A 14,126-nucleotide genomic window follows, 5' to 3' on the forward strand; every position below is an offset into this window, starting at 1 on the left:
TACAAATGGAAGCGATGGAGAATAGCATTTACTTTGTGTTACAATTTACAAAACTTTAAATATGTCGTTATTTCCTATTACAGAAATTGATCAGGACATGAATGGATGATTAACGAATGAAATATATATTTACCTATATATACAGCAGCTAGAGCTGAGATTATCTAGATTTTAACTACCTACGTACTTATCATTTATCTTAACTTGATAAATAATGTTTTAGTTGTCTAATGTTAATCTTAGATGAAAACCCATATCTAGATAAATTTTATCTAAAACACAAAACATTTAATATCTGACATTTTGGATTGTTATGAAATATGTAAAACATAACAAAAAAATTCTGAGAGGAGCTTTCTATATATTAATCATAAATGTAATTTGAAGAAAAAACACGAAAATGTATAGATTATATGTAAATGCAATTTTTTCAAATACATCTATATATCGATTTTATTGATAACACCCTTATGTTGATGTTAATTCAATTATAAACAATACCATTGTGTAATGAGAATAAGTTATACATGAAACTTAAAAGTCTTAAACAATAACTACTTTCGTCTTATACGAATTAAAATTAAAAAAGTATGCATACAAAAAAATTAAATTATGATTTTTTAAGGTTTTGAATTATGTTTCCTTGTCCAGTGTAATACTGTAAAATTTATTTTCATTTGATTTTTATGATTTTAAAATATCTTCATTATCTTTGTAAGGCTTGATCCTTGTTCATAGATTTTTTTAAAAGCACTTCATCCCACAGTAGTTTTCTCAAAGTTCATTCGCATATATATGAAATAAATGGTAATTGTTATTTTTTTTCAAAACCTTATCTCTGGTTAAACCTATACGTCATTCCAAATGCAAGTAGGTACTTGATTCTATTTCATTAAATTTTTAAGTTACACAGAATTTTATTCACCAAAAAATTATTTAGGTACAGTTATGTGCAAAATATAAAACAAAATTGTAAATCAACCCGGGTAGAAATATTTAGTTCAGTTAGTGTTAGTTGTTAAATTTTTAATTTTTAATTTTTAACCAGTCCAGGATCAATATTTGAATACGAAATTACGATTACTAATGTGAAGGTAAGACACCAGTGTTTGTATGGTGTCCAGAAATTTTGTGTCTAAATGGTGAAAATAATTTAACAATTTAAGGCGGTCACATTTGAAATGTCCAAACCAGGATTCGAACTAGGCACCCCCATCCTAACCTAATCCTTTAAGTTATAGGTCATAACCTAACCTATATAATCACTTACCTACGGATTTGAATTTAAATTCCGTTACCTATTATGTTATTCAAGCAAATTAAAATACTAACCTAACCATACCTGTATGACGTATCAACGATTTCCCTATAATAATCATTGTTGACTATGAGCGATACAATCAATGGACATTTATTAATTATTAGCAGTGCTCAAAATTATGGAGGGGGTGAGAAGTCTGCTCCTAAACTATTTTTTGAATTTAAATTAGCGTTCCGAATTTGTTCATAATTTTTAAAAGCAACTCGCAGATATTCGGTATTAAATGAACACAAAATATTTTTTTGTTTATACATTGAAATATTAGAAAAAATATTAAAGGACAATTTATATAGTGGACTCTTTTTTGAGAACCAATTATAAAAACGTTTGAATCTTCTACATAACAATCATCTACGAATCGTGGATAACATTTCAGTGACCAAATGTCTAATATTGATAATGAATAGATACATTTTTTTTTGCTTTTCATAAATCGAAATTGTTATTAGTTTGATAACTAATTTTATTTTATTTTGAAAACTAATAGCAAATAGTATTTTATATTAATTCAATTATCTAATAATGAAGAGTGTAAATATGTTATAATTTACATAAATTATAAAATATACCCGGAGTTCATAAAGTATAGTGGGCCTAAGACAATTATGTGGCTCTCACACTTCTACGACGTCCGCCATTCGGGAAAACTACTGAAATTCTGTAAGCCAACAACAATTTTAGCAGTCTAAAAAACCCTGGAAAACCAAAAAATGATGTAAACAGCTATAGACCGATATCTCTATTAAGTGTATGCTACAAATTACTGGAAAGATTGATTTATAACCATTGATTACATTATTTCACATAAATAATTTGGGTTCCGCCCTAATAGGAAATGCTGTGACCAGGTAATGGCACTTAATACCCACACAGAAATTGGGTATTACAGAAACGTTAAACTGCAATGGCATTCATACACCTATCATCGGCCTATGACACTGTCTAGAGAAAAGGGCTTTTATCAAAATTCTTTAAATGTTAATAAAACTCATCAATAATATGCCCAGGCACAGATTTTTACTGTTAATATTGGAAAGAAAAAAAGTAAAACGAAGATGCCAAACAATAGCCTTCCTCGAGGCTTTGTGTTGGCACCTCTTCTTTTTAACCTAAATATCAAGGACCTACCAGTGAAAATTGGAACCTTAAGAAAATTGTTATTTGCTGGTGACATAGTCCTAGTTTGCCGGAGTAAAGATTTCGAAGGCTTAGAAAACACTCTGGAAGTCATTGACATAATACATACATTTTACTATCAATGGAGACTCAAACATAATCAAAAACGAAAATCACCCTCTTCCATCCGAATAACAGAAAAACAAACCAGGAGATATGGTTGCAATTTCAAGAGCAGTTAGTGAAAAACAACCCCTTTCCCAAATACCTTGGTGTGGTATTTGGATTCATCTGGCCAAAATAAGAACCCGTCATAGTATAATTGCCAAATTGAGTGGTACATCATAGGGAACTGATGAAAATACCCTAGATATAAGCACTCTAACACTAGTATGTTTAGTATTTAGTTGTGGAATAATGCCCCCCGATATGGATACATAGTGCACACACCAATACACTTGATAATCGACTCAACTCAGCAATGAGAATCATGGAGGGAACATTAAAATCTACCCCTTAAAAATGGCTCGCAGTAATGAGTAATATAGCTCCTCCAAAGATCCGAAGAGAACAAGCTCTTTTCCGGGAATGAATGAAGATAAACATTAACAAGATCTTTCAGCCATACGTGGATTTAAGATTAAATAGAGATATATTAAGTCTTAAATCCCGCAAACCACCTTGGATAAGTGCAAAGAAGCTATTACTGGAAAATATGGAGGGAAATACCAAATGGCTTGAGGATTGGCCTTTGAGTACCCTGATGGACTGTCTAGATACATTTGGGTGACTCTAAATCGTATCAAAACCGGCCATGGAAGAATTAAATATGTGAAGTATAAACGGAAATTACATACTACTGTGGAAATGATACGCAAACAATCCCCCATTTATCAACTAAATGCCCGATCCGTGAATTTAAAGGCACTCTAAATGATATAAATACAGCTAATAGGGATGAAGTCGTTTGGATACGAAATCTGGACATTCGTTTATAATCTATAGTTTCAAATATATCCCAGCTTTAATAATTGCCATTCGTCTCTCTAGGTTCATTTTTATTTTTACTTTATTTATTTTATGTTATTCCATATAGTCTATCTGTTTGTTAATATTTGCATGTCTAAATTTGTTGCTCTACTTTGCCATACGAAATATATATATAATTTAGATGAAGTAGCTAATACATATTGTGTTTGGGTGATGTTTAAACTAAAAGTAAATGTGAGCACAGTGAAACATCAAAATAACAGACAATTTTTTGAAAATGAGAACATATATGCTTCCATTTGTAATACCCTCCAATTTGAAATAAAAAAGAATATTTCTGGTATTGAATGTTCAAAGGTTTCACTGTATATATAATATTTAAATCTGGCCCCAAATTAATTAAGCACTGTTTCAATATCAATCGACACTTGAACACTATTTACAAAAATGGTCCAGGTTTGTTCACAGAGCACTGTACTAAATATATACCTCAGTGCAAAATTCTACGCAGACACAATTTAACACCATTCGATATTAGAACACCACTAGAACACCACTGGTGAAGTTTTATTGACAGGACACTTTCCAAACACGAAATCATAGTCAAACATTTCTACCCGGGAAAAGTTATTTTTGGACACAATATATTATTATAGTTGTATGGAAATTAAATTTGTTTTGCTCTTTTGTTTCCTCTTAATCTGTATTAATGCGTTCGCAGTGATGTATACCTACGAAATTGATTATATCGAAATATATATACAGTGAAACCTCTGAATAACGGACACTCTCGGTCACCAAAATGTTGTCCGTTATTCAGAGGGAATACATTTTTGAAATGTATTTGTATAATAATGTATTATGTATGTAAATACATATAATGTTATTAGTTATTACTTATTATTTATTGTAAATTACTACATTTTTATATTTTTACAAAATAATTATTAATTATTATTTAAAGTATATTTTTACAATCAAAATCAAAATTATGTACATGTATTTTTAAATTATTTTTGTTTGAAGAAATCGGTGAGCTTTGTCTGTTTGTAATTACACCGTCTCTGTGCAATCTCATTCGCTAATGTTACAGCAGAAATAAAAATAGAATTGCTCTTTACCTCTATTTATGATTAAAGCATCCTGTAAAATTGTTATTTGATATTTTGAAGTTTCTGCTTCTTCAGACTCGTCTTCTTCCTCGTTTTCGGGCTCACCGGGCTCATCAGGATCATCGGTGCCCATTAGATTGGTGTCGTGAGTGGAAATGATTTTGTCTAATTCAAAATATGTTTCTACTTCAACACTGCTGTCGACCAGTGTGATGAGAGCTAAAAGTTCCCCATCTGCTGCGGATTGTTCTCCAGTATCAATTGTTTGTCCTAATTGTTCATCGCCTTGGTGACTGAAACCACATTGCAAGAAGCATTTTTTTACAGTTTCAGACTTTATTTGGGCTTGAGCAGAAGCCACCCAGTACAGCATCTACAACATTTAGCTTTTTAAATTTTTGGATTATGCCCTGGTCAAAAGGTTGGCAGTGAGACGTCATTTTTGGAAAAAAGACTTGCTCGACATTTTGCAGTTTAAGATGGGGATGAGGAGCTGCATTGTCGACAGAAAGTAGTACTTTTCTTTGACTTTTAATCATTTGTTTATCAAATTTTATGAGCCAGTCTGTCATAATCTGTGTCATCATTCAGGCCTTTTTATTCTAACACCAGTCAACGGGAAATTTATTTACGTCTAATTTTTTGAAAGCTCGAGGTCGTTTTTCCTTACCTGTGATGAGAGGACGTTCAAACTCACCTATCATATTACAACACAATAGCACAGTCAACAGTTCTTTTGAAACTTTTCTACCGCGGCGCGTTTCATTCTTAAATGCCATAGTTTTATTGGGTAGAACTCTAAACAAAATCCCAGTCTCGTCTGCATTGAAGATGTCTCGCTTTTCATATTTGTCGATTATGTTTGGCAATTTTTTCTTCCAGTTCTCAATAGCTATTCTATCAACGGCTGAAGCTACCCCACAGATAGATTTAAACGAAATGTCATGCCTTCTTCGAAATTTTTCACGCCACCCGTTTGAAGCTTTAAAGTCATTTAATCCGTGAACTTCATCAAGTTGTTTAGCCTTTTCTGTATTGTTGGTCCGGAAACCGATAAATTTTTTTCCTGAGTCTTGCTAAACCAGACCAAAAGTTCTTTATCAATCACACTGCCTTCACATTTTCTTTATTTCGTTAATTTTGGTTCTTCATTTCCATTTTCAACCCACGCTTTATAAATTTCTTCTGTGTTAGACACAATATTTACGATCTGTGTTTTTTCAACTTGAAACTTTTCTGCGAGTGCACGAATTCCTACTTTTCCGTTGTTTTTACGGTAATCTAAAACTTCAACTTTTTCGCGAAGTGACAACCGCTTTCGTTTTAACGTAGTCATCGCGTCGAAAACCGTCACTTACTGACATACTTTTGTCATAACACATAACCGTTTCACCGATAACCGAATTTGCCGTAATCTTATCGTCCCATAAAGAGTTTGTTATCGTAATTACATTATTATGAGAGTACATACGAATATGAATACATATTATTTTCAGATAATGATTAGGGATTTACCATTATTTTAAAAATTCCCTAGTAAAATAATGTCCGTTATTCGGAAAGTCCGCTATTCGAAGGTTTTCCTATTGAAAAGTAGTAAAAATGTCCCCGTTCCCCCAAAAAAGTCCGCTATTGGGAGGTGTCCGTTAATAGAGGTTTCTCTGTAATTTATGTTCGTTAGTTAATACTTAAGAATTAAAAATAACCGAAAATTATTTTTATATTTAAAACAATTCAAAAAAGATTATGTTTCAACTGTATATGAGATCATATTTACAGTCTAGGATGTAGTATTATGTATATTTTACTAAACTGTTAAAGCAATTATTCCACCATATCTTTTTACAAGCCATTTCAGTAACCTTCAGATAGGTTAGTTAGGTTACGAGATGAAAAGTTTTTAGTTGTTGCATGTGTGATGTATATACGTGTATGAATGCTTTGGATCCAAGAGAGTAGTGCCAAAATGGTACAATTTTTTAACCGAAATAAGCATCTATATGATTCTAATATTAATGTTGTCTTATTATTAAAAATATTGATTTTTCAGGGCAGTACACCTTCCTAACAATTAAGTCTCTATTTTTACCTAATATTATTTTGTGAATAGTTACAATTGACATTTAATTATTTAAGAACATACTTATATATGAACATATGATGAATGGAGGTTTTCAGTCAAAATCATGATGTTTTTAAATAAGTTTTGTCATACGTCATTATAGTAAGTTATCATAGTTACTAAGACTAACTTAATACTATTATAGGAGGGTATCTTCTTAGAGAATATATTAAACTCTAATTTTTTTTAAGTACCATACTCCTAAGTATTTTATGTTCTACAATATTGTCAAAAGAAAATAAATTATGTATTTTTCTTATTGTACTTTGTAATTATATACATTGTCAGTATTATTTTGTACTATTACAATTGTCAACATAATATGATTATTATAATTAAATAAATATAAACTGTAATCTTGATAATTATTTTTTTTCAAACTTCTGTACTTACTATTTATACTATATTGTGAAAATTGGGTAAACCATCTAAAAATTTAAAAATTCAGCTTAGATTTTTTAATAATAAGAAAAATGCAAAATTACCTCAATTTTAAAGAGAGTCTTAACATAACCTTCTTTAATGTTGAACATTGCTGAAGACGACACCACACATCAAGTGAAACGTATATACGGCGGCTGACAGAATGCGCTGTCAAGTGTTTTACACAGATTTATACAAATTAATACTAGATAGACGACTCCTTATTCCTACAATGTAAAAACTATGAAGCAGACAAAATGACCGAAATTCTTTTATCTAAGAGGTGAATATTTACAAAATATATGTTATAATAAAATGATAAACATTGATAATATTATAGCGGAAACCAAAATTATAAAATATGTATAAATTATAATAATATATCATAGACATTTAGATTAAAATTAAAAGTATAATTATAATCATACATTATATTATTCTTTTAGTTACTTTAATAATAATAATAATAATAATAATAAAATTTATCGCACTAAACTAGAAATACAATATATAGAAACACATTTAATAAACAAGTTTCCATCTTGTCCAATGCATGTGCTTAAATACAGATGCTCTAAGTTCGTATTAAAAATGAACTAAAAATACAAATAAAAGTCTATTTAGCATCATATTATAACATAATTAAGTAAAAAAAGAAGAAAAAATAATTATTAAATATTAAATAAGAAGAAATATTATTTATGTATTTCTGACACTTGGTGAAATGATTAAAATTGGTTGAATTAATATTATATTTATAAAATAAAAAGACTCCCCTAGTTATTGGATTTTGAGTTTTAAAATAAGTGCGATTAATTGGTAAAATTAAATCAAAATTATTTTGCATTCTTGTATTTATAACAATGTGCAGACTTTAATTGAAACACTGAAATCTTGTATTAACTTTTAACATTTAGCATTATAAAATATGCAGCTTATAAGATTGACCAAAGTTCAAACTTTAAATTCATGAGAATTAAATTAGTAAAATACAATATATTTTTATTCAGAATGATTTTGATTATACATTTATCGTTTAGAGTAAGACATTGTTGTGTGTAGAGTATATACAGCTCCACACTAAAAAGGAAATGCTATAAGAAAAAAGATCTTAATAAAGAACTCTAATTATAATATCTAAAATATTAAGGATATATTATATATACATAGATTGATATACTATACATATTATTTTTATCACACCAATCTTTTACAGATGATACATAATAATTAGCTGTATTTAAAAGGAATTTCAGTATTTGCATTATAATGTTGTGGCATATGTAGCTTATTTATTTTCTATAGAATTATGTAAAATGGTGTATTTTTACCGTGTTTATCAGTGCAATAGTAAGAGAGTCGCAAATAGTGGTATTCATTTATTTTCGTAAGAAAAATGCTTGTTTAAATGAAATGATTAGGTACATTTTATTTTATTTTTCAGTTTTCCTTTAATAAATAAAGAAATAACACATGTTTATAAATGTAATATACACATAATAAATTGGTACTTGGTACAGTAGGTAAGTACTATGTAAGTAAGTTAACAATATGTATTTAAGAGTTAAGTAAGTTTAGGTATAATAAAAATCATAAACTAATATTTAATATAATAAATTGATATCATTATCAGTGTATTGTCGATGCGACAAGGCGTAGGTCACTGTCTAGTGCTAAGACTCCCAGTTAGATGTTTAAATATAGGAAGATACAACAAGTAAGGTTGAATGGTAACGCAGGATGGCTTTTATTAAAACGACACAACATAAAAAAAAATCATAAATACAAAGATGTTTTGCGGAGACGCGACTCAGTCGGTGCATCTTTGACACGATGTATAATACCGTGACAAATAAAACTACATACAGAGGATTCAGCTTAATGTGGCCACCGGTTAATATGGGCATCCGCTTATTGTGGACAAACATGTCTGGTCCCAATACAAATGTATATTAACGATGTTAAATAAAACCGCGTAATATGGACACTCGATTCGGTTTGTGTGGGCAGTTTTATTTTATCATATCGTTAGAATATACATATCTGTATTTAAAAAGGACTAGTTTAATCGGGTATCGTCGTATCTATGAGATTTTTTTTACAAATAAGTGTGACATAATAATATAAAAAATTATTATTAAAGTTTCAATTTTAAAGTTGTGTCGTTCAGAAGGTTAAATGAGTTTGTTCAATCCTGTCACCTGGAGGAACACGAATATGTTAGGTGATGGCAGGACTGGTCCAAGTATGTCATATAAGTCACCGGATAAATGTTGCGTTTCCTTGCATCGAGGTATTCAAAACATTTGAAGGATGTGAGGATGTGTTTTATTGTGAGTTCGATCCCGCACGTCATACATGAGGGGGGCTCACTCGGGACATTTGGTAACCATGAGTTATTCTGGTGTGACATATTCTTAGTCTGTTGATGATGAATATCTATGAGATTGTGTTATAACCTTCTACATTCAAAGATTCATTTTATTTAGTATATTATATGTATTTAGTTTTATTTGTATACCTAGTAATTATTTAACATTTTTTCAATTACATATATGATAATACAAATAAAAACTTTTTTTACTATAATTTTTTTTCAAAACTAATTTCGGTTTTTATGGGCAACCGCTTAATGTGGGCAAACAGGGCTGGTCCCAACGTGTCCACATTAAGCGGAATCCACTGTACTGACATAACACTAGATAAAAATGAAATGCGGATGCGGTCAGGGCAAAAGAAAATAAAGTTCGTTTTGACATTGTTCACAACATTGGGTCCACTTGGCTATCTAGAGGTTAGGTTAGGTTCCGGGGAACACAGGTTAAGAAACACTGGTCTATAATCAGTAGCAACTCAAAATGTTAACTAAAAAGCGCTCGTAAATCAAACAGACGCTGTAGTACAGCGCTACACTCAGTAATTTCAAATCAACAGCTCTTTTGCAATGTTTGAACTACACTGAAATCCAAATATTTGACCACCGGTCGCGCTACAGTCGAGTCTCTAATTTTGTGAAACGCACTATAGTCGCGATTTCGCGAAGGCGAGTCCGGAATGGCAAAACGACGTTCTTCGAACATTCAATATGGCAATATGACGCCGGCGATTTGTTGCGATGAAAACAAAATCTGACGAACCTGTCGACCGACGATTTTTTCTGTCTTCAGTGTGAACATAATATACATGAGCGGCTTGTGATTAACTCGAAGCGTAGTGTACCTTCCTACCTTCCTTCAACGAGATGGATGAAATTTACGCAAGTAGCTCGCGATCGTACGTGCTGTACTTCTGTTCTTTGAATGAAAGGTTTTTCGGGTCGTTTGTTCGGAATGAACCTATGGTAAAAGTTCAACGACCCGAGAAGGAGTTGTAGCAGTTTTTTCGTTGCTGGTAGCGGCCACTCACGTATTGCGTTTACGCGTTCGCCGTGTGCGTCGACATCGTGACCAAGAAACAACATTTTGTTTGCTGCGAAAACGTATAAACTTACAACCTTTGATAGTATATTATTACTGATCAGTCAGTGATTAGTCATTTATTTTACTATTAAACAGTATCACTATCTACTATTACAGTAGATTAAAGTTAAGAAAACGAGTCAAAATGTTATCAAGTATATGAATTGATAAAATAAACATCATATGGTGTAAATTTTAACTATCTACAGTTATTTGTTTTTGAATTACAACAAAATAAGAAAATCGCTAAATGAGAAATCAAGTGAATATCCAATGTTCTAAAAACTTTGACTTCTGACGCTCATAAAATTTACTCAATGACGAGTGTACCTCGACTCGTGCTGTACTTTACGTTACGAATCGAATACATATTTAACTTTAAATAAGTCAATAATATAATACTTTATTGTTATAGAATACAAATTTATTTGAAAATATAAAAATTGTAGCTACCAAAATAATTCTAACTTAATAATGCATATTATAAAGATTTGGTCGCAAGTATTGTATGCCCATATATCTCTACAAATAAGACATTCGTGATCAATAAACTGTTGAGCGGTAGGTATTAACGTGTCCGCTGGTCTATCAGGAACAAATTTACCGAATACCTTTTTGTAGTACGACTTATTTCACCTAAAATATTAGATAACGCTATTTGAATATATCTTTAAACATTTATTTGAATAGATATTTAATAAAAACATCATTATGATTGCAAATCATAATAAGCAATTTTTAAAGCAACATCTCTAAAATATTCGGTGTAGGCTATCACCAGACACTTTAACCTATAACATTGACAACTTAGGTGTATTTTATATGAAAGTAGCTATTACCATTATAAAGATTGATTTAAACTTGGTAGTTAGATACCATTTCATTATTTACATACTATTAAATAGACAGTATTATATTTTATAATTTAAAAACGAACTTTAAATAAAATAATTTAAAATTGTATTCAATAAATTTAAAAAAATAAATTACTATAGGGTAAAGGCACCAGTGAATGCCAGTTTAAACAATATGCCACTTTCTAAAATGTATTAAAATTGCAAAAATAATGTTACGATCTTGAATATAAGATAAAATAAAAGGTGGTTTTCTTATGTATCTAAATAATTGAAGGATATTGACCATTATGGATTGTATGATAACATTTTTGATAGTAAAAAAAAAATGTCAGTATCAGTGTCGTTAGTATCAATAATGTCGTCAGATGTCACAAAACTGACAAATAAATTCGGTCTCTTCACTACTCTCACACTCCTCTTCAAGTCCAGAGCCAAATTCTAATTGGTGTTTTTTGGTAAACAATCAATATCGAACTGACACTTGCAGCCATCACACTCAATCCACTTTCTTCTTCTTCATCATTGACGTCCTGATCTTTTTTATCAGTCTCATTCCATGTTGGTTTCTTCCTTTCAGAGACTTATTTTTTTCTAAATGTTTTTCTTCTTTTTTCTTTTTTTTTTCTTTTTGTTGTTCTTTTATTTTATTCATTTTATTCTCTTAATACTCCCGAAATTCTTTTGATGTCACCACTGCTGTTAAATTGAGACGTCGACGACATTCCTCAGTTTTTTTAAGGGATTTAGGCCATAGCAAATTCCTTTAGAAAGGAGATGGCACACTTGAACCTTGATCTGATGCGGTGATATAGCTTTTGATAGGTCATCTTGCCTTTTTTCTGTAGGTGTTGGTAATGGAATAGCATTATTACTTTCATTATTTACTAAAGTTAAATCATTGATTGTTTCTTCCTTATCCAATTAACAGAAACAGAAACATCCATGTTATTTACCAAAACTTGACTATTTTGCCATAATTTAAATAAAGTTTTTTGTTCTACATCTAATTCTATAACATCTAATTTAGGACCATTGAATGTTTTCACTAGATCACCACCTAATAGATATTCTAGATACTTATTTTCTGCTATATAATTTTGTTTCAATGTGGGACAATCACTACCATTTTGCACAGTTTGAATGTGTTGGACAGTTCTACATTTAGAGTAATCAATGGCATCTGGATACCACGGAAAAAGACCACAGGCACGAAAACCATTTACAATTGTTTCCTTTTTTAATCTGCCATTCACCACTCCATCAAGCATAGGAGCAAAGTCTTTTTTTTGTAAGTGACATGCCTGAATTGTTCATTCTCCACTGGTGAACTACTTTGGCCCATTCTTCTTTCGTGGGCCCAAAGACACTCACATCGAAGGGTTGAAGTATATGGGTTGCATTTGGGTATAATGCTAGAGTAAAAATTCCATTTTCTGGGCAAAATTTACTTAAATGATAAGTTAGGTGAGATACATGACCATCTAAAAACTATTAAAAATTATATAATCAAATCATGTTTCTTACCAGCTACCATAATTAGTATTAACTATTATTGCCCTTATTCAATTTTAGAGCTATCTGATGAACAGTTCATTAAACAATTTCGGCTTAGTAAAGAGTTGGCTGGAGAACTTATTAAAGTATTAACGCCATAAATGTCTGAACAAACTAGAAAAACATCAATTTCAATAGAAAGAAAGGTATAGATTAATTAGTTATTTTTCTACGTTTAAAGTATGTAGGTATACCTATAGTACTCAATATAAATTTTCAATCAATTTGATGTGTAATTTTAATTTATTGAAAGGTTTTGACAGCATTGCGATTCTTCGCAAGTGGATCATATCAACTTGATATAGGAGATAACAGGTCTTCAGGCTTAAGCCAAGCTTCTGTGAGTAGATGCATAACTGAGGTTACTGATGCAATGAATATGTCCGATGTTGTCAAGCGGTATGTTCATTTCCCAGATTCATTTGAGAAACTGAATACTATCAGTAGAGGGTAAAAATAATACCTAAATTATTTTTACTCTAAAGTTCATGGTCTTGGGTACTGACCGTTTCATAGGTGACAGGTGTCGTGTTTAGATAACATAACGTAGAACAAAACGTGTGCTAAATTAGAATACTTAGGTACAGTAAATCAGGTAGGTACCTATCAATATTAACATTAGTGTGCGACTGAGGCACAGGTAGAGGTAGGTAGGCTGGAGCTATAATATCTGGATTTTACGAAAAAACTGGTGTACCGGGCGTTATAGGTTGCATCGATTGTACACACATAGCAATTTTTCCACCTCGTTCTGAAGGACTATATCCGGAACATATTTACGTGAATCCGAAAGGATATCACAGTATAAACACTCAACTAGTAAGTAATACAATTAGGTACTTAAGTAACGATTTAAGTAATACAGTAATAAATATAGTTTAAATCACTAACGACAAAAAGGTGGTTAAGTTTATGTAGGTAGTGAATAAAACTGTTATTAATTGCAAGTTGTAACTGAAAAATGAATTTATAAAGTGGCGTTTAAAATTTAATACTTACCTATACTACTTACCTACTACTTACCTAGTACTTAGTACTTATGTGAATATTGTATACTATTGCTTTAACATTGTATTAAATTATAAAATTAAAGGTTTGTGATTCAGATACTAGAATTTTAAATGTGAACGTTAATTATCCTGGTAGTACTCATGATTCCTACATATGGCGTCA

General features: G+C 30.7%; 1 protein-coding gene across 1 annotated transcript; it reads right to left on the reverse strand.

Annotated features, from left to right (window-relative positions):
• Window positions 1-5,141: 5,141 nt before the first annotated feature.
• LOC111036451 (tigger transposable element-derived protein 6-like) lies at window positions 5,142-5,875 on the reverse strand. Its single transcript, XM_022318471.1, has 2 exons — window positions 5,747-5,875; window positions 5,142-5,615 (listed from the first exon to the last, which is right to left on the reverse strand). The coding sequence occupies exons 1-2, from the start codon at window positions 5,873-5,875 to the stop codon at window positions 5,142-5,144; spliced, it is 603 nt and encodes a 200-aa protein (XP_022174163.1).
• Window positions 5,876-14,126: the final 8,251 nt, after the last annotated feature.

This window comes from Myzus persicae, unplaced genomic scaffold, assembly GCF_001856785.1.
Source record: "Myzus persicae strain clone G006 unplaced genomic scaffold, MPER_G0061.0, whole genome shotgun sequence".
Lineage (NCBI taxonomy): Eukaryota > Metazoa > Arthropoda > Insecta > Hemiptera > Aphididae > Myzus > Myzus persicae.